Source organism: Anomalospiza imberbis, chromosome Z (assembly GCF_031753505.1).
Source record: "Anomalospiza imberbis isolate Cuckoo-Finch-1a 21T00152 chromosome Z, ASM3175350v1, whole genome shotgun sequence".
NCBI classification, from domain to species: domain Eukaryota; kingdom Metazoa; phylum Chordata; class Aves; order Passeriformes; family Viduidae; genus Anomalospiza; species Anomalospiza imberbis.
Genome location: NC_089721.1, coordinates 32,718,771 through 32,740,612, shown reverse-complemented (window position 1 = coordinate 32,740,612; position 21,842 = coordinate 32,718,771). Strand labels below are relative to the sequence as shown.

The following is a 21,842-nucleotide window of genomic DNA, read 5'->3' as shown; positions in this document are numbered from 1 at the left end:
GAAAAGTCTATTACTACATGGTCCAGTGCATGGCAGCCACTAAACAGTGGTCATGAAACAGTTTCCTGGCGTGGGGCTTGGGAGAGAGCCTGTTCTCTGAGCCCCAAGCTTCACGGCCCACTATTTTTGTCCCTCATGGCACGTCCCATGCCTGAAGGAATGTTTTTTTAACAATGATTAACGCTCTGTTATAAAAAAGCAAGACAGATTCACAGTTGCATGAATTTGCTAAGAGTTTGCAAGCGAAGATAACATCTTTAAAAAAAATCAATTTTTAGCACATGCTTTAAGGTTTACATCAAGAGTAATGCCTTTTTTAAACTATTAAATTGTTTTGAATTAATCTTTTGCAACAGAATGAATAATGCAAGCATGCTATTATAAAGCAACTAGCAACACACCCAGAACTTCATCATGACAGTTTTAAATTCATTAATTTAAATCCCCCATTGTGACACAAGAGTAGTAACAAAATAGCTATACACTACTTCTGTTACAAATATAGATACTATTTAAAGTGACTTTACATACTCTAATGTAAGCATTTCTCACTCTATGCAAGGAATAAGTACAAAAGCAATTCAATAACAGCAGCATCCCGCAATGGTTCCATCTAGATTACTGCATCTTAGCTTACCACGATGTAACTTCTATAACAGTTAAAAAGACAAAGAGTGGGGATTTTTTGTTAATTCATTTACACATAGCTATCAATTTGTTAATACTATTTGAGAGACATTCCTAATACTATTTTTGTGAACCACTAAAATGAATGCTAGTCTTTTGTATTATCCCATAATAATGGCCTGACCATTACCTGCATTTTCAGTTCTTATTTCTCGTAAGTGACAGTTCAGATAGTGGCCTTCTTGTTAGAATTCCATTTTTGCTAATTAACACAAAGCATCCTGCTGCTAAATAGCATACTAGTTTGACTGGTATCTTCCTCTCTCAAAAGACTCAGCAAAATTTTTCTGCAAGAAAATAAATCATGGGAAAAGCATGCTTTATCTGCCAGATTCCTAAGAGCATGGCAGGCAAAGGCAGGCAGGTTACAATCAGCTAAGTGTTTCATTGAGTGCAGTTTTTAGATAAAATTTAAGTAATGAGAAAGTGATGCATTTATTGACCATGCTGCTGATCAAAGAAAGCTCCACAGTTGCATTGTACTTACTAGATGCTTTTATCTGTGCCTCTAAAATTAATATCCCCGAAATAATAGTTGTAGTTGTCAAAGCTCCTCTTCTGCTTATTACTGATGCAAACCCTCACTAATGTCTTACTACTCACCTCAACTGTGAGGCATTTTCAGGTCTTCACCCATCCTCAACCCATGACTCCTGGTTGTATGCCTCCTCAGTTCAAGTAGGACTGTATCTTTGCTGCTAGTGATAATGGCAGCAACACCATTAATGTCAACTCCTTCAAAACTGGCAAAATCCAGACATCTGCTCGCAGCTAAGGCGAGCTGCTCTGAGAGGTTTGTTCACGGCTCTGATGCAAGCAGCTTAGTGAAATGTCTGCACTGACCCTATATATGGTGTTACACGTTCAGAGAGGACAACCTTTGCTTACAGACACTTCATATTAGAAAAGCTGTTTTTACCCATAAGAACTATAAAATATTCCTATTTTAAAAGTCTAATTCTTCTAATACTGCAGTTGCTGGGCATTCTCAATCACCAGGAATAGTTTCCACTAGTAATGGATTTTTTGGTCCTGAGCACAAGTCCCACAAAACCCACATACAATACAAACAAACAAAAACCAAAACCACTATCACCACCACCAACACACCCCACTGCCACCAAAATAATGAAACCCTCAAACCTAAGCCAAGTAAAACACAGTGTTTTTTTTTTTTCAGATACACCATGACTTAGAAAAATTTAAATACACAAAAAGACAAGCAAAAAATTCACCCAAGTCACCAAACTAGTTCTATTGAGCATTGTGTAATAATACGATCATTGAACAGTTTGGGTTGAAAGGAACCTTAAAAATCATCTAGTTCCAAAGAACCATCTAGTCTATTAACCATCTGCCTCCAGATTACATACATTTTCCCTTATCTTCCAAATCTCTGTTTTAGCAATATTTTCTTTCTTCAATAACCTTATTCCTGTTTTCTGACTACTGCTACCCCCACGACCTCTGTGCTGACTTGGTGAATTTATAATTTTTCCAACATTATTGAAATATGCAAAGTGTCTTCCCGAAACATTTTCAGTTTTCTTGTATGGTTATTAATGGCAACATTTTTTTTTCATGGTGACTTACTAATAGGAAAAATATCCATGAGTTTCCATTGTCAACATAACTTTATCCCAGTGTTTTGACAGAAAGGGAAGTACTTCTAATGTATACAAAAATATGGTTAACTGCTATTTTTCTTCAGTGTTGTAACACAGTCCTGTGAAGCTGAAAGAGCAAGAAGACATTTCCATACTCTTTACTATGTGGAAAGTAAACAGTATTGTCTTATTGACCCTAGCCTGTCAGGCAGCCAGTTCATGACAACACAGTCAAAGTAACTGTTCCTTTTGTCCTTTTCAGAATAGCAACTGCTTCTTCATGGGTCACCCCTTCTAAACTCCGCCCATTCACAGCAATGATTTGATCCCCTCTCTTGAGGCATCCATCTTCTGCTGCTGCACCCTGGAACGATAAAACAAGTAACTGCAGACTCACGTATTTCTTTTTCTTCCTGACATGCAGTCCTGAAAAGAAAACCTCTTGAAACATTTTTGTTTTTCAGGGATACAGATAGAGCCAATTGTTGAGAAGACTGCTAAATTTGCAGTACGCCCTGCCCGGTCTAAGTTCCACATCTAGAAATTGGAACTACATGATTGTTTGGTTCCCTCAACCTTGTATTTCCAGCTAGTGTAAGATTTAGACCCTATTATTATAAAAATAACATTTTCAAGACCTACAGAACTTTTCACCAAGTGGTGTAAAAGGCAGCTTTATACTTTGATATACCTTAAAAATTTAGCATTCATGATTCCAGTTTTCTCTGACTCTCTGTTGTTTCCTAGAGCCATCCAAATTACCAAATCCAGGTCAGCATCTGAACTTCTCTGAGTTGAGGTTCAATAAAACATTTCCCTCTACTACCTGCAGTAAACACACTCTAAATATAAGGCAAGGGAGCTTTTTTCCTAATTACACAATATCAGTCTTGAGAGGTGGAAAAGACTCTGCTGATAGGCTGAATCATGTATATTTGGAAATTCTCAATCTTTTGAAGATTACAGCCTTCAAATGTTGCAAGCACATATTGATCTTTGCACTAAAAAGGAAAATCTGTGAGAAACTGTAACATTCTTTTGACTGTAAACCCAGGCCAAGATTTAGAACAATAACTGCAGTGAACTAATTAATGGATTGATTGGACAAATTTCCACCTACCTTTGCAAATACTGTCTTCACATAAATGGGTAAGTCTCCATGGGGACTGCCATAGCCACCCACAATACTAAAGCCAAGGCCGTCTGGTCCTCTGTCCAGAGTAATGGTCTTGTACTGAGGAGGTCTAGGAAAAGGGAAAGGAGTATTTTGTCTGAACTTCAGATTTGACACATAGAATATTTAACAAAAAACATTACTCCTCTTAAGCTAACCAATACATTTCTCTTTCCACTATAACTATAAATACTTTTGTTATAAATAACAGGCTATTTCAGTTAATGTAAAACTCTGTAAACTACCTAATGCTCATATTATTATGCAAAAGTAGCTATTTCAAATACACAGCTCAGGGCATAGTTATGGCTGCTATGTGCCACCAAAAGTGTTTACTAGTGAACTAGAGAGGCATTGCCAGTATCTCCAGATTCCCTAACATGTATTTGAAAAATCCTGTAATGTCTAAAATTAGCTCAAATAGTTCATGCTATTAAGGTTTAATTGCTTCTCTCCTAATAAATGACTGTGTATTTGTATGTATGTATTTATAATACAGATCATTTATAGGTGTATTTCCCCACATACACTTTGATAGTAAGAAATTTTGGAATTCTACTTTTCAAAGTAGATATGTGTGGCTAAAGAATACTTCTTCTCTTTCCCCTTTCCTAAAAGCAAAAATGCCTCAGATTTATGACGAAGTTTGACACAAAACTTGTTTACATAATGCATCTTGCAGAATACCAGAAGCAGTATACCTTGTATACCAGAAACAACTGACACTCCTGATTGCCCAGCACTAGAGAGCACATTACAGAAACACACATACAACACTGCAAAGAGAATTTCAGGGTGTATCAATTAATCCTAGCTACCCAATCTCAGTGAAACAATAGAGGCTGTAGAAGAAATCAGATCACATAATAAGTCTACAGTGAGTAAAAAAAATTTGCAGCACAGCAAATTGCATAATGAAAAACATAGAAGAGGACCTATGGCCCACAGGTCTCATGTATACCAAATACGTTAATCATGATTAAGCCAAAAATGTCATCCATTATTTGCTAGAATTTGTAAGGTTTATAGGTTGATTATCAGCTAAAGTAACAGGCTACAGAGGCCGTACATTCTGTAGTTACTGACCCTAAATCATCCTGAAAAATGCCAGTTGAAGTTAGTCCTGCAAATGAAAGACTGGGCATAGGCAGATCCTGTTGTTGACCAGTTATGACACTCACTTCTCCTCCAGCTACAACCTAGGAAGAGAGGTTGGAAATCAGTGATATAAGAATGCTGACACTAAAAGAGTTCAATGTAGCAGCTGGCTAAACAGTATTCAGAAAATGTTCAAAATGTCACTGAGGATTTTTATTACCTGCAACTCAATAGTGCCTGAAGCATTTTTTAAGATATTAACAGCTTGGGAATGAGTCATGCCCTCGGTAGATGTTCCACAGATGCTAACAATCCTGTCCCCAACCTACAGAAGAAAATGTAGAAAATCTAACTTAGTTACATAGATTTGTCACTTTCAACAATAGCCTAACTATGAAATGGCCCAGTACGAAGGCAGGTAATTCAACATCAGAATTAGCAAATTACACTGGTTTAGTGTAATCAGTGTAAAAAGTACTGATGCTTTACAGAACTGATCCTAAAACTCTAGAAATATACATTAGAAGAAACAGATGCATTTTGCATGTCACCTGAAGACAGGCAGACTGATGTAGCAAATTATCATCAGAGATTTGTCTTCATCTTGAAGTAACATTTTCCAAGAAACCTGAGTCAAATTCAATCACCTTTGATGCAGATTGGATACAGCACACATTTAAGTACAGCTTCAGATAAAATCTCCCACTCTAACTCACAGCATAAAATGTACTCTATCATAAGCATAGGAAACACGAGAGATAAAACAGACTGCATACCTACATTTGCAGGAATGACCATTCCACTCAGCAATGGCACTTGTTTATAGAACGTATCCCTCTGAACCACTTTCTATGCTTTTAATTTTCACAAGCTGACTAACTCTAAGATCCAAGACTGCTTTAAGATCTCCTTTCTTAAGTTAGCACATGTCACCAATTATACTTTCCCCTGCTATCACTCTGAGTTCCTTTTTCATCAATCCAAACAGCAAGAATCCTTTCCATAGCCAGAAGCACTTATGACTGCATCACTGTACTGCTGGTTTACTGCCTGTCTAAAGTCATCACATTACCCACACAATCTTTACAGCCTTCTTAACAATTAACTTACTCTTAATTTCTGAGTCTGAGCTGCAACTCCATTTGGGTGCATCATGGCAATAAATATAGGAACATCTCCAAGAGGACTTCCTACACCTCCAGCAATGCTCACTCCTAGTGAATCTGTAGGGTTCTGTTAATAGTAATGAAAAAATGATTAGATTTTTCTGGAAAGAAAAACACAGAGAACTGTAGGCTTACCTCAAAAGTTGGCTAAACCCCCTATTTTATGAAGATTAGGATTCGTGTGTCAAGCCAGTTTTTAAGCTTATACACTTTGCATCACTTCAAGAAAGCAGAGAGACCAGAATGGATGTTTCTTCGTCTCAGTGGTAGGTGAAAATTTGCCAATTTAGTTGTGTGCTTTATCTTAACCAAACTAAATAATTACAGAATTCAGCACCTGACTCCTAATGACAACACAAAGTTCTGAGCAAGGAAAACCAATGAGATGGGATTGCTGCCCTTAGTACTGTCTGTATAAATATCCTGTCATGAATATCCCGAAGACTAGAATTAATCTTAAAGCTCCCCCTAGTGCCCAAATGCTGAAGAGCAAAACCAGCTGCTTACCACTGTACCACACCCAAATACCTCACTGTAAAAACTGCTATTACAAACTGCTATTTGCAGATTCTACTGTAAAAAGAATGGCTGAATACAATCTGTGTAACCAAGTGAACTAGATGCCAAGCAAAAACAAATAAATATAAATATAAATATTTTGGAAAATAAGATGCAGTTTGTGACTAAGCTCACATGCATAATGAAGGTGACTGAAGTTCACACTTGAAAACCTGGCAGCTGTCGTGTAAGAACCTACTCATTAAAAATATGTGTGAAGACAAATATCAAATACCAAAAAACAGCCTTCCAACTTTGGTACAATTCCCCTGACAGAGTCTGCATTTAACTCAATCTGATAACAATAAAACTAGGTCCCAGTATCTCTTCCTTCTTTTATTTTCAACACAACACACAAAGCATGATAACATAAGTCACATTACTTTACATAAAAATATAGGCAGTGAGATCGTACAGTCCTGAATTGAAAAGACAGACAATTAATTTGCCTTTCCTAAAACAATGAATGGGCCTAGACTTCTTTCATTCTGTAAAGACACCTATTGAAAACATCTACAAAACCTACTCCTGATATATGCCACTGCATGCTGCAACTTACCTTTTTTATTTCGACTGTTCTTAGTCCCTGTATTTCAGAAGCTGCTGTCAAATGAATTAAGATAAATTTAAAAAAAAAGTTAAACTAGCATTCCTAGAAAACTTTTTCAATAAAGTCATCCAAATCACTATGATCAATGATGATTCTAATTTTCTGCTTGTTTGCTATAGATATTTTACTCTGATTTTGATAGTGGCTGTCATTACAATAATCGGATGGAAATACTTCTTAAATAGGTGAATCAACCATTTTCTCCATTTAAATAACTTTTAGAATAAGACTGCTAAGCTCAAATGGAATAGAAAAAAACCATTATTTTCTAACAATATTTTGATCAGAAATAACTTTGTTCTAAATTTAAGCATGCAATAGCTATTCCACATGTATCTGGATTTCTACTAATGAGACAGCTTGTCATATGATGTATTTAGATTAAATAAAAAATTATGGCTCAACTTAGATTGTCAATATCTAAACTGCTTACATTAGAAGTTGCTAGTTTATTTTATAAAAAGCTACTATAAGATATATATGATGTACTGAGCAGTAATCGCTTCTACAGCATTTTACTGCCTAAGGAATCACTTTGAGGCCTACATCACATAGTTATAACATTTTAACAGAAAGATCTCAGCTACCAGTTCACATGTATAAAATACTGAAAGCACCAAAAAACTCTCCAACTTACTGGTATGCCTCTTTAGGCCACCTTCAAAGACCTCAGGTGCACCGGACCCAGAAACTGGGAAACTGAATGATGAGAGACTGCCACTTCCTTCACTGACCTACACACAGTGTTAGAGTGGGATTAGAGAGGAGCTTAAATGACTCAGCTACTAAAACTGTAACTCACTGTATTTATTTTATTTAATGCAGTATTTTATTTTTTCTGTGCCCAGTTAAAACTGAGTCAGAGAACTCCACAAATTTTTTGGTCACTGTAGACAGCTCTTTTTTTGAAGCATCATTAGACTAACAGAGATTGTAATTCTACAACTCCATGCAAAGCTTTGAAGTGCTTCTTCTGAGGGCCACCAAGGTCCTGGTATTTGCACCTTCTGTCACCTTATAGAGATCTTCTAATGCAAGTTAGCTACAAGTACCATAGTAAGGACAGAATTCAAAAGACAGATATTAGTACATCCTCATTTGGGCTCTCAAATGTTCAGCTACTGCATCAGCTGCAACTAAGATTAGGCTCTCCACTCAACTTGACCTGCACAATTTCCAGGAAGATTTTCACTATACTTGAAGGGCAAGTAAAGGAACAACATAGTTCCTAGTGAGAATAATCCACTGACTGTGACACACTCTTCAAAACATTCAACACTGTGAACTTCATCTTAGAATAAGACCAGCCAGGGTCTGCAAGTTTTCATGCTGTTTAGCAATACTAATTCTGAAGAGAGCCTAAAATGTCAGTCTTATCTAGTCTTAAACTGCTCACTTGAATCTTAATTATGTCTTAAAACTACTTATATTTAATACTTGATAATTTTCATCCCCAGTTCACAACCAAAGGAAGTTAAGGTAATTTTTGAGCTTTCAGAACAGTAGCTCCTACTGGATAGAATCAGTGCAAGCTGCTATGCCACGGAACATGCTTTCAAATACAGAAAATGATGTGAGATTCTAACAATTCACCATCAGACTAAGAATAAAATAAATAAGAGAAGTCTGATGGAAAGAGCACAGGTTTCCTAATTCTGGCAAGTGAGACTACAGTAAGGACATGCAAGGAATGGAGAAATTCTCTAAGCTTACTGAAGCAATAAACCACTGCATGCCAACCACTCTGAGAGTAACTATGACATTTAAAGATGACTATAACTTCTTCTGGTATTGATGAGAATTGGAGTTCTGTACGCTTCCAAGCTGAAGCCTGGCGCAAAGTCATTTCTGGATTATATTTTTGGTTGGATCCTGTCTGTAACAGATAAAACTTGCTAACTGAACATATAAAATGGCTACTGAAGAGCTGCAAATTTTTTTCATCTTGGATCAGGCATGTGAAAAATAATTGTTATCATAAAACTGATCTTTCTATTTGCTTTCAATATTTAATATTATTTCTCCTAAACTAACCAGTTTTATAGTTACATACCTGGCTGCTCTGAGATGTTCTCCTTTCAGAGTGAAATGGCCCAGCCTTTATTCTTCCAACTTCTAGTTCTACTGTACCTAAGGAACACTAAAGAAACAGTTACTTGTAACATATCTCTTCTGTCTACAAGACTAAAACCTACAATTTTTAAGTGACTTTCTAGGGAGTGGAATAAGAAAAAACACATGGACAGATGGAAAAAAAACCCATGGACTAGCAATCCTGAAATGAGCACTTTGCAGATAGAGTTCATGGCAGGACCAGTGACACAGATAAAGTACACCATGGTACTCAATACTAAGCAGGATACTTTTTTAATACTGGATTAATCAGTATTACAATGCAGACATGAAAATCATACAAGAGGAATAATTCTATTACACTTAATAAGCAATAGCTTCTGAACTGCAATGTCAACATACAATTTTTACAATAAAAACTAAAACCAGTGTAATACCTCGAAGTCTTAATCATTATTTCTCTTGATGTGACTGAGAACATAGTAATTAAACTGGAAGTTACTCATCTCTCTCAAACTTTTGAAATTATCTGTTACTCTGGATAGACACCAACATAACTAAGAAATTTTGGGCAGAAAATTTCCTAAATATCTATAGTTTAAGTGAACTTTCTGCATCTGACTTCCAGCGATAAGCTGGGTGATATGGACTGACTGCACATTGGAAAGTTCTTTCACTGGCCTTTAAAATTTTAAGTACTCTGTTGAGTATTCACGCGTCTAAATAAAATGCATATCTCAGGAGAAAATTCACCCTGCAATTAAATATTTCAAAATCAAGACATTATTTTGAAATAAAGGAAAAGTTATTACCACAAGGCTAAGAAAATTAGACTTTCAACATAATGCAAGTAGTGTCAAGAGAAGGCATCGATCTGCAATGCATTAACACAGAAATTTCAGTTTTGTTGTTATTTTGATATTTTTTCTTTCACTGGGAAGTTGTTAATGGAAACTTCTGCATTCAAATAATTTAATAATACATGACATTGACTTGACTTGTCATGTTTTAACTTTATAATCCTAAAAGAGATTCATCCATTTGTCACAAAAATCCATAGTAATAGGCCAATATATCAAAACCAACCAGACTTATCCATTCAAACAAAGTTTCAATACCTCATATTCTGTTGCTATTCTCTTAGGAATGACACTAAAAAAGATTTATTACTAAATCACTTTTTATTTTATAAATAATGTTGACTTCTCAACGTCCTGGAAAAGACTTGATCAAAATTCAGGCAAAACCTGAGCAAAAAAATTCTTCTTTGCTTGTATTAATTTAGTCATAATAAACCATATGGACAACTCTTATTCAAAGTAGAAAATTGAGGAAATATGTACCTAAAATTTCAACATCCTCACAAACCCACAAACCCACAAATGAGACTTTAAAATGATGTGTGAAAGTAGAAGGCAATATTTTCCAATGGGACTCGTGAATAAATCAATTCCCATTTAGTTTTACTACACCTTTCTCTCTGTTCCTAAATTCTTTCATTTGATAGATCCAGAAAGTTTAGTGAGGGGAAAAAGATGATAGTCTTTTCCCATACTTTAGGGGATACTTCAAAAGAAACACTGCAAGAACAGACAGAATTCTCAGACTGATGACACATTCTATTTGTCTCATTCTACTTAAAATACAAAAGAATTTCCCAAATATTATAAAATAATTTTCTAGCAAAATACATTTTAGGCAGCTCAAGACAATTCACTCTAGATCCTACTCTCCATTCTGAATGAAAATTGAACGGATACCTGAAAACAGTGACTGCTTACCTGTGAGTCACCACGTTTTATTCCACTTGCACTATGTGAACAAAACAATTATTAACAATAATATGTCTAAGATATTTTAAAAGCCCATTTCTCAGGGCTATGACAATTAACTACAAGTACTACTGAGCAATGATGAAGTACTTGAAACTTGAATATATGAATGGTAAGTGGAATCAATTAGACACTCCAAAATGCTTGTCAAAATGAAAGAAATTTCCCACATGAAAAGGTATTTTATTCAGAGAGTTACAGCATACAAAGAAGAAATGCTGTGTTCTTAGAAAAAAAAATTAAAAATATCATGTAAGAAGGGAAAAGTACTATAACCAAAGAAGAGTATACTAACAAGTTCAGTGTCACAACATAGATCCTGTTCTGGAGGCTGACCATATGCCTATGTATCCAAGAGTCTGCTATAATTAGCATCTGTTATTTTTTTTCCAGTGAAACAGTTTTCCATTGAAAATGCTGACTCAGTGGAATCCTTACCATGCAGCATGTCTCAAAACTCTGGACTGAAAAACAGACAAGGTGGTTAACCAGCTGGGTTTCCTGGCAGACTACAGGAAATATTGTGTATCTGATTTCATTCTGATTTGCAAATAGGGGAAGGATATCAGAAAAAAAAAATTATCAAGAATAGGTTGGCTCCAAGAGCTGCAGGCAGTTACTTCAGCAAACTCTGAGAAAGCAGTTTCTTATGCCAAATGCTTGGTCACTGAAAAACCCATTGTATTATTTAATGGATGTAAGGTGGCACAAGACATACAAAACTAAAAAAAAAAAGATTAATGTCTCCTAGTAGACTAGGTTACTCAGAGCCCCATCCAACCTGGCCTTGTACACTTCCAGGGACGGGGCATCCACACCTTCTCTGGGCATCCTATTCCAGTGCCTCACCATCCTCTAATTAAAGAAATTCTACCTAACAAGTAACTAAACTTACTCTTTTGGTTTAAAACCATATCCTCTTGTCCTGTCACTACAGGCCCTTGCAAACAAACTATGAAAGTAGTCATTTTTAGCACGACTACTCTGCTGAATTCTCCATCATTTGTAGTCAGTTCTGCATATATTTCTGAAAATGCTAAACAGTTAACCAGCTACCAGTGTGTTCGACAAAATACAGTGTTAAGTTTTCGGTTGTTCTAGGAGATGGTATTCTATAAAAGTCTTCTATAAATCCTATGTTCATAAATATAAGGCTTTCTGCACTACCACTACTCCCAGTTTTATCAGGCAAAGTATCAAAATCTGAATGCTCTAGATTTCAGGAAGCATAAATTTGGAACCCACATCATCTCACTGACATCTCAGTAACAGTCTGATCTCAGTTTGAATAAAGTTAAAGCTTTCAAAAAACTTGATCTCAATTTTTCACTCTTATCCATCTTCTCTTTTCCCAATACCTTTAGCAAAGCTGCAACAGCCTCCTGGTTAGCATTTCGGACATCTTCTCCATTCACTGTCAATATCTGGTCTCCTTGCATCAATCTCCCATCTGTATCTGCTATTCCTCCTTTGACAATGTCTGACACAAAAACACCTGTGTCATTTCTGTAAATACACACACACAAATTTTATATTAAAGTATTGTTTGACGGTCATGTTTATGGCTTGCTATTGGGAACACAAATAAACATTGTCTCATTTTTCTGTCGAATAACACTGGCTTAGTTCCTTCAGGGAAGACTGGTTAGCTTAAGTACAAAAATAAGACATACAGCCTTCAAGCCTATAAGATCTGAGCACCAGATCACAAAGAAACATAAGCAAGTTCCAGACACTGAATCTCCAGGTACATTACATACCTTTTCCCAACAATACTCAGCCCAAGGCCTTTACCAGGCTTCTTCTGGAGCTCTATATTCAGCACATCATACATGTCTTCCTCCTTGTACTGGGCTTCATCTCTGTACACAGTCAGACGAACTTTTTGGGGCGTCTGACGGAGGACATTAATGGCTTCATCATGTGTGGCATTCCTGAGGTCAATTCCGTTCACCTGCAATGAAAGTGTACAATGGTAAATTGTGCAGCACCTTCCAGCAGACAAATACAAAAAGGCTTAGCCAACGATGAAAACAAAAACAACCAAAGAAATCACCATGCCTCTAATATCTGATCACCAGCCCACAGTCGTCCATCTTTAGATGCTGCTCCTTCTTCATATACCTCATGGATTATGATTGCTCCCTGTCAACAAAAACAGCATAAAATTTTATGTTGAAAGAACAGGCACCATCTTGAACCACAAGTAACTGAAAATTGCTACTTTAAGTCATCAGTGAAAAGTCAGACGGAATGAAAGTCAGATGTATGATGAAAAAATTACCAAAATATTTACTAAGCTCATTAATACTTTTAATTTTAGAAAGGGCTTTTTTCTTATTTTTGTTTCTTTTATGTCTTTCTATAAATGCTTTAGAAACAAATGACAAAAAATCTCTTCTATCAGACTTTATTTTCATTACTGTTATTTCACATGAGAGAGACATGTATTTTTCCAACTAACCAGCAAAGTGTCTGCTCCTCCAACAATGCTCAGACCAAGACCAGTCCGCCCTTTGGAGATATCAATGATTGTTTCACATCCAGGAATGATGGGACAAGTAGCTGGGTCGGAGGTTAACATGGCTGGAGTTGAAGACCTGCTTGTGTCTAAAACAACAATGAAACATCCTAGTTACAGTAACAGAGTTCAGTATTAGCAAAGTGACTTTAAAACAGCATTTTTCAGAGTTCATTGACAGCTGTACAGAGGTAACTGAACAGTTGATCCACAGAGAATGATGCTACCAATTCTTCCTCCTCCTCTGAGAAGTACTATCCTGTAGTTTTATTTGCCATATCCCCTGTAGTTTTTAGTCTGGATTATAGTCTGGACAGCCAAAGCAGAAATTGTACACAGCCTATTCTATTTAGGATAGAACTTAATTTAAACACCTATATGATGCGTGCATCACTTGAGTTATTATTAAATTGAAAGTGTCTTGCTTAACCAATGAATATCATCCATCAGGAACATCTTGACTCTCCACTCTGAAGGAGAAGAGCCAAATGCGGCTAGTCATAAATGGCAAGACAGTCTCAACTATCCTCTTTTTCCACAAAAAAATGACATGATTTTTCTCCCTCACCTAAAGGAATGTCTTTCACTTAGTTCTAGACAACCATGACAGAGGCACCTGCTACATGTCTGAGATGGAGGAGAAAATCCTTTCATCCTCCTGCCTCTACAACAGGAAGCCAAGAGGTAGGTCTTCAGTATGGGGGCACAATGCTTTATTTATACATATATGAATATGTAATCTGGAAATATTAGAAATGCAGAAAACAGCTCAGTGCATACAGAAAGGGAAAACTTACAAGCTGGATCTTTGTTTTTATGTTACAACCCCAGTGAATGCAAACATACAAGGAAAACATTACTTTTGACTGCTTCTGGTTCTGGTGAGCTGGAAATGGGGACAGCTGCTGGTGGTTGCATATTCCTCTTCTCTGCTGGGACAGTGCTGGGAGGGGCTGGTGCTGTACGCAGGTTATCTGTCTCTGCTGGGTTGATTGTAAGCCTCACCACAGATTTGGATGTCTTCAGGAGACTAATAAACTGAATGATAAAGATAAAAGCCTATGAAAACTGCAACTGGATTGTTTGCAGAGTAACAGTTCTGCAAGCTGGAGCTACTTGTCAAAATCCTGCAGGTTTTCTCATAAGGAACAAACACAAATACTGATCTTTTGTCTAAGAAACCTTCGTCCATGAAACTTTGCAAACTATATTAGATGAGAATATGACAGTCTTTCAGTGGCTTCTCTTGACAAAATACTATATTGTATAGCAATTATTAGAAAAACAGAAGTATTGCCTTTTAATGCTGGGTGGAGCCCAATTCTGATCTCACAGAAGTCAATTCCAAAATACCTAGTGAACTAAAGAAATGTGCAACTGTCATTCTGGAAGAAAAACCTGAAAGTACTACCTGAACTATGAAGGGAGAGACAGACACCAGGGTGTAATGCAAAATCTAGTTTGAAGATATACTGAAAACCCTTCAAAATCAATTGCCATCTTACAGAAAAGACACCAAATCATCTTGAGACTTTACATTTCAGTAGAGGTATTTTCAGAAATTACTTAGTCTCTATTCTTACAAAGCTTACCTACCCTACCTACCTCCTTACAGGCAACTTCACTATCTCTTACTTATTTATTGCCTCAGAGATAGCAGCACATCAAAGAGTAAGGTCAATGCTTTCCTAATTGCCCTTTAACAAACAGAAAGTAATCTACTCATGCCTAAAGAATCACTTTTCTTGGTAGCATGGTAGTTGCTAGAAAAACAGCCTCCTTGATTTACTACAGAACTCAAATTGAGTCTGCAGAGCTAGAAGAGAGAAATAAATCTTGTTATTTAGGAATGGAGATAGTTTTCTCAAAAGGTTTGAAATACTATGCTTGGAATATAATGAGGCTGTTAGTACAGACAGTTCCCATGGATAAGCATAGCTTATGACTTGATTTACCACTGATACAAGTCACTCGTGCAAATTTACACATATTAGTTTTACTAGTTCTAACAACTTTAAAGTGGACTACCTATGCAGAGTCATTCCTGAGCAATAGTTCATGGCTTTTATCACACTACTAAGTGTCTCTCAGTCATGAGGTCTGAACCACAGGGAAAACAAAATCACATTCGAAGTAGAGACAGGAGGATTCATGTAGTGCATTAATGTTAAGTAACAGTTGAACTGTAAATTTATTAGGCTTTAGCTCATTTTGCAGTAGTTTCCTTATCCAGACAGTGCCTGCAGATCTTTGATTTTTTTAGCCATCTTTGAAAATTAAGTATAGTCATGAGACCCTCACTAGTTTAAGACACAATCACCTCCTACATTAAGCAGTGTGCTTTCTGCAACATTCCTAACACTTCAGAAGTACCTTTTCTACAGGATATCCCACAACAATTTCATCATCCACTGCCAGAATCACATCTCCAACTTTGATACGTCCATCCTGCAAAAACATAAAATAAAAAATATGAACTATGGATGCTACTCCAAAAAACATTCTTCATTCCCTAATCTGATTTTAAATGTTCTCACACCTTTGCAGCCGCACCATGATCTGTTAAGCTTTTAATAACTACTCCATTAGTTGTGTCTTCTTCACTAATTGCAATTCCAAGGCCTCCTTGATCCTGGGGCAAACAGAAAAAAATGCAAATGGTTAAATACTGTGACATCAAAATGTTAGAATACAATCACTAAAGACTAGTGAAGCCCACTGACATATCAAGTCTGAGGTTTCACAATGCACCAATATTTTTGTTTTAAACTATTTCTGGAATAGATTCTGCCAAACAAACAGTATACTGACTACCAAGATAAATCAGAAACACTTCTAAATGCAAACCCACTCCATTGAAACTTACAAGGTAAACTGTGATTCAGTTTCTAATTTGAACAATTAGGGCATTGATTTTACCTGAGGAACCATCAGTAGATGGCTATGAGAAGTTGGGCAAATAGATTAAGAGAATACTTCTTCCAGAGACACAAAGCAATTAGCAAATCAAAAACAGTCTTTCTGTGAGGAAAACTTTGGGGTCCATTCCCAAACAGGAAAAGTAGATTTCTGGAAATCCCTTTTCCAACTTCTAGTAACTAGGAGACTGTTTGCTCTAAGAGGGACAGCATTACAAAATTGAATGGCTATTGAATAAAAATGTGACTGATGTAAACTCAGTACGTACCTTAGGAAGTTCCACATACTGAATGTTTTTACATGAGCTTAAGTCAGAAAATGCACTTTGGTTTGCAACACTGATGTCAATCTAAGAGAAAAATAAAAGGCAACTTTAAGTGGCTATATCCAACATTTTGGACCAAAACAAAGTGTGCAAATATTTAAAGTGAGTCTGCTCATTTTCTAGTTTTGCTTAAACTTCTAAAACTCTATTGGTGGTAATATTAGACTTACTTCATAGTATAGAAGAATATAAAACGAAACAAAATTGATCACAGCTGTACTAAATTTAGCAACTTTACTAAAATGTCACTTGTTTTTCTATGGTTTCCTTTCTTTTACTGTATTTCCTAAGAAAACCGGATCCTCCTCTCTCCAGAACAATGTTAGTATTTTGGTCAAATAAGAAAAACAAATATTTACTTTACCTCTTGATGTTGAAGTGTCCCTGAAGTACACTGTGAAGCCTCTACTGACTTTGCAGGGCAAACGGCCATCTGATTTACTGCATCCTTGTTTCTGCAATATATTCAGTTAAAGAATGCAGTAAAAAGGTAATAGTACCACCCGTATTTCTTAGGACAAGTTCAAGTCTGGTTCTTAATTTCTGGCACTCACAATACAAATATCAAACCAGAAAACTGCAAGACATGTTTAACAAGTAGTAAGACTGTCTTCAAAAGCACATCTATGTTACCAAAATTAAAAATAATAAACGCTGTGTGAAACTTGAGCACATTAAAAATTAAACCTTTTCAGCCAAACCTTTAAGCAGAACTTACCTTATAAAGATTACTTTAACTTTAGATGGTGCACATTTGATTATTGAAGATGCGTTCTGATGAGTCCTTCCATAAAGGATTTGGCCATTTATCTAGATAAGGAAAGGTAGCAATTATTTATAAAAATATTTTAATTCCTTACACTTAAACTAATTTTTAAGCCTTAAAAAATTCTGTATCACTGACTAAACAGCAACTGTATAAAAAACAAGAGTTATGTTATGTCCGACTTTCACTCCCTTTTTCAGTAAAAAATATTCACTATAGTTTGACTTCAGACTAACACTGCCACAGTGGTAAAAATATCATTCTCTCAGTTATATCAGATTGATTTGGCACATCATCTATTTTCATTTGCCATTGATCACTTAATGACCAATGAGGTGATTAAGCAGGGCCATGGGAAACTCTAACCATAACAAATAAATTAATTGCTTATATCCTGCAATGAGATTGACATTTTTTATTGAATCTCAGGCACTCCGAATCCCTGAGCCAGGCACTTTATACACAGAAGTCTGAACACTGGTACATTTAGCAGAATTTTAAACTAGATTTGATAAGGAAGAGGGAAGGGGATATACTTCTGTGTGTCAGAGGGGAACCAGGAAACACTAACACTTTAGGAAGCATCAGGGAGGAAACTGCAAATTGACCCAAATGAACTAAGGAGGCTTCTTCTCAAAAGGTGAAGAGGTTGATAATCCAGATTAAATGCCTCTACACCAATACAGGTAGCATGGGTAACAAGCAAGAGGAACTGAAAACAGTTCCTCGATTGCACAAGAATGGTGCAATTCAAAGTCTATAATCTAGCTAGACTTGTAGAAACCTGGTGGGATGAATCACACAACTGAAACACTTCAATCAAGGGCTACAACCTTCTCAGAAGAAAGAGGCTGGGAAGAAGGGGCAGCTTAAGAGCCTGTGGGTAAAAATGAAGGATAGCATCAGTGAGGGACACCTTCTGGATGGGGTCCACCACATGTTGCCTAATATCTGTGAGCCTGTTGACTTCTTGCTTCCGATACAGAAACCATCATTCTCACATGCTCTCATCCTGATGGGGACTTTCAACCATCTGCATGTCTGCTGGGAAAGTGGCACAGCTGACTGCAAGCAATCCAGAAGACTCCTCGAGTGCACTCAGTACAACTTCCTAGTCCTGGTACTGGACAAACCAACCAGAGAGGCAGTGTTACTGTACCTGGTGCACACCAGTGCAGATACGCTTGTTAGAAAGAGTGAGACTGGAGGCAGCCTCGGCTGTAGTGACTGTGCCCTGGTTAAATCACTGATCCCAAGGAACATGAGCTTAGAAAACAGGCAGAGTCAGAACTGACCCTTATCTTTAGAATAATGGACTTCCAGTTGTTAAAAGAATTAATGGATGAGATTCCCTCAGAAACTGTCCTTAGGGAAAGAGGACCTCACTAGTTCCGGTAGCTTTTTGAGGATACTCCATCCCCATGTGTAAGAAATCAAGTTAGGCAAGCTGGAAACCAACATGGCTAAACAAGGATCTGCTCCTCAAACTGAGGAGTAAGAAAGAAAAGCATAGCCAGTGAAACAAGGGACAGATGATCTGGGAGGAGTACATGGATGGGTGTAGAGATGGGTTTAGGAATACTAAGGCACAGAAAAAGAGGCTTTGGCAAGGGATCCGAAGAGTTATCAGAAAGGGTTCTATACACATAAGGGGTCAGAAAAGAAAGACCAAGGGGAGTGTACCTCCCTGACAATCAAAAATGGACAGCTGGTGACAATGGATATGGAGAAGGGTGAGGAACTCCAAAAGTTCTTAACCTCTGTCTTCAATGACAGTCTAGCTTCTCACATCTCTCAATTTACTGAACCTCTAGGTGGGGGTTGGGAGGAGCAAAGTCTCTCCCTCTGTAAGCAAAAAGCAAGTTTGAGACCACCTGATGAAACTGAATAGGCACAAGTCAATGGGGTTTGATGATCTGCAATCCAGGTTCCGGAGGGAACTGGCTGATATAGTTGCCAAGGCACTCTCCATCCTACTTAAGAAGTCACAGAGGTCAAGTAAAGTTCCCAGTGACTGGAAAACAGAAAACATCACTCACATTTCTTGAAAGTGGAGAAAGGAACTTCCAGGAAACCACACAGACCACTGAGTCCCATCTCTGTACCTGGGAACATCATGAATCAGATCCTCATGGAAGCAACGTTAAGGCACATAGAAGACAAGATTATCTGAGACAGCCAGCACAGCCAGTGACCTCTACTTAAGCGTCTTGTAAGGGCTTTGACAGAGTTCCACACAATGTCCCTACCTTCAAATTAGAGAGAGACAGATTTGAAGGGTGGACTATTTGGTGGATAAGGAACTGGCTCGATGGAGGCAGCCATAGAGTTGAGATCAATGGCTGTGTGTCCAGGTGGAGGCTCCTGACAAGTCAGGGCTCTGTCCTGGGAGAGGGGCTCTTTAGTATCTTTATCAGTGAAAAAGATGAAGAGATCGAGTACACCCTCAGATTTGCAGATGACATGAAAATGACTGGTGTACCTAATACAACATAAAGATGGGATACCATCTGGAAAGGCCTGGACACACTTGCCAAGTAGGCCTGTGGGAATCTCATGAGGTGCAACAAGTCCAGTTACCAGGTCCTGCACCTGGGTTGGGGCAATCCAAGGTAAGAGTATGGACCAGTAACATTGAGAGCAACCCTGTAGAGAAGGACTTTAGGATTCTTGTGAATGAAAATCTGGACATGAGCCAACACTCTAGGCTTACAGCCCAGAAGGCCAATGACATCCTGGGCTGCATCCAAAGAGGTGTGACCAGAAGGTCAAGGAAGCTCTCCTCTGCCCTACCTCAAGTACTGCATCCAGTTATGGAGTTCTCAGCACAAGAAAGATGTGGATCTGTCAGAGCAGCTCCACAGGAAGGCCATGAATATGATCAGAGGGCTGAAGCACCTCTCCTGTGAAGACAGGCTGTGGTTGTTTAGCCTGGAGAAGAGAAAATCCTGGGGAGACATTATTGCAGCCTTTCAGAACTTAAAAGGGGCTTACAAAAAAGAGGAAGAGTAACTTTTCACATGGGGTGATAGGGTTATGACAAAGCGCAGTGGTTTTAAACTGAAAGAAAAAAGTTTTAGATTAGATGTCAGGAAAAAACTCTTTACCCAGGGGATAATAAGGCACTGGAATGGGTTGCCCAGAGACGCTGTGGATACTCCACCCCTGGAAGTGTTCAAGGCCAGATTGAATGGGACCTGAGCAACTTGATCTGGTGGTTGGCAACCCAGGCCATTGAGGAAGACTTGCAAGTAGACAACCCTTAAGGTCCCTTCCAACCCAAGCTATTCTAGACTCCACACTTACTATCTGAAGATGTGACCTGGCAATCTTTTTTCTATTTGGCAGAGCAGATTATTCACTTTAACACCTTGAAGCACCTACAATTCAGACAGGAGAGGAGCTATCAGTGTGAATTTGCAGATTAAGGCCATTATTTGCTTGCATTTTATTAGTTGCATTTTTTTCTTGAAAATGGAAAACCACAGTGCTGAAATTAACTCAAGAAAAGAGGAATGATTGAAAAAGGACAGTTTGGACCTAAACAAAGGGAAAGCAATAAAATGCACATAGGTAGCACTAACAGAAGCAGAGACACAGGAAAGCAACAGATGCAAGTCACTGTACTGAGGGCTCAGCATAACACCAATCACCTTCTATGCAGGATGTGTGCACCAGGCATGGTCACAGGAATCCTGAGCCCTGTCATTTACACTGGAGCTCACAACCCAAATGCAGCACTCCCTCCAGTGCTTGCCACAGCCTTATGAAAAATACATGGTCAGGCTGCCAAGTGGAGGGATGGGACATGGCCCTCAATAGCTGATGGACAGCAACTTGGGAATATAGGGACCAAGCTCAGATGTCTCCTCTCAGAGGTGGTTGATGCAATTTCTTAGCATTAGTCTGCAAATTTATAATGCAGAGAGTAACCAAGAAATCACAAGACTATAGCTTCAGACAGACATGTGCCAACATGTTTTCAGAATATTCCACCTCTTCCACATCAGGATTTTAAAAACAGATGCTTCAAGTGAACTGTCTCACAATACTGGAGTCTGCAACAAATCTCCCTCCGTGAGACTTGGTCCAGAGTGCCAAAAATCCCCTAATTTCTTTCCTAGTCTGCAAATTCCAGCCTATATAATTTACTCTCTCAATGTCTCCCTCAAGCTTTGTTTGGATTCACCATTCCCTCTCTGTACCATTTTGCCAGTACATCCTCAAACACTTTCACATATAGCTTTGAAATTACACAAAGCATTTCAGTGAGGGTAATGCTATCTACTGCTATCAGAAAGAATGGGAAACGCTACAGTAGAGAATACATCTCCAAGTATCATCATCTGGGCTGTGGGAATATAGAAATATAAATTATGCTCACACATGCACTTGAAATGTTAGTTGCATGTTTAGTGGTTTGGTTACTCCACTCCACTAGAAAACAGCACCCAAACATATAATGAAGTCCATAATAAAAATAGATCTGTTCCTGTTTCCCCAGTT

General features: G+C 37.7%; 1 protein-coding gene across 9 annotated transcripts in view; it reads right to left on the bottom strand.

Annotated features, from left to right (window-relative positions):
• Window positions 1–406: 406 nt before the first annotated feature.
• The window catches only part of MPDZ (multiple PDZ domain crumbs cell polarity complex component), a 101,470-nt gene continuing 80,034 nt past the window's right edge, over window positions 407–21,842 (bottom strand). For 8 of the 9 annotated variants that reach the window (XM_068176300.1, XM_068176303.1, XM_068176304.1 and 5 more), the window contains 9 exons: window positions 17,289–17,380; window positions 16,935–17,025; window positions 16,514–16,594; window positions 15,866–15,958; window positions 15,700–15,774; window positions 14,187–14,364; window positions 13,270–13,415; window positions 12,862–12,950; window positions 12,566–12,759 (listed from right to left, as the gene is read on the bottom strand). In XM_068176300.1, the coding sequence (XP_068032401.1) occupies window positions 12,756–12,759; window positions 12,862–12,950; window positions 13,270–13,415; window positions 14,187–14,364; window positions 15,700–15,774; window positions 15,866–15,958; window positions 16,514–16,594; window positions 16,935–17,025; window positions 17,289–17,380 (849 nt within the window). In that variant the 3' untranslated portion in view covers window positions 12,566–12,755. Of the gene's footprint in view, window positions 2,659–3,414; window positions 3,539–4,554; window positions 4,668–4,786; window positions 4,892–5,676; window positions 5,800–6,849; window positions 6,894–7,537; window positions 7,635–8,953; window positions 9,041–12,163; window positions 12,312–12,565; window positions 12,760–12,861; window positions 12,951–13,269; window positions 13,416–14,186; window positions 14,365–15,699; window positions 15,775–15,865; window positions 15,959–16,513; window positions 16,595–16,934; window positions 17,026–17,288; window positions 17,381–21,842 lie in introns of those variants that run through there. The other variant, XM_068176309.1, reaches the window with a different exon arrangement.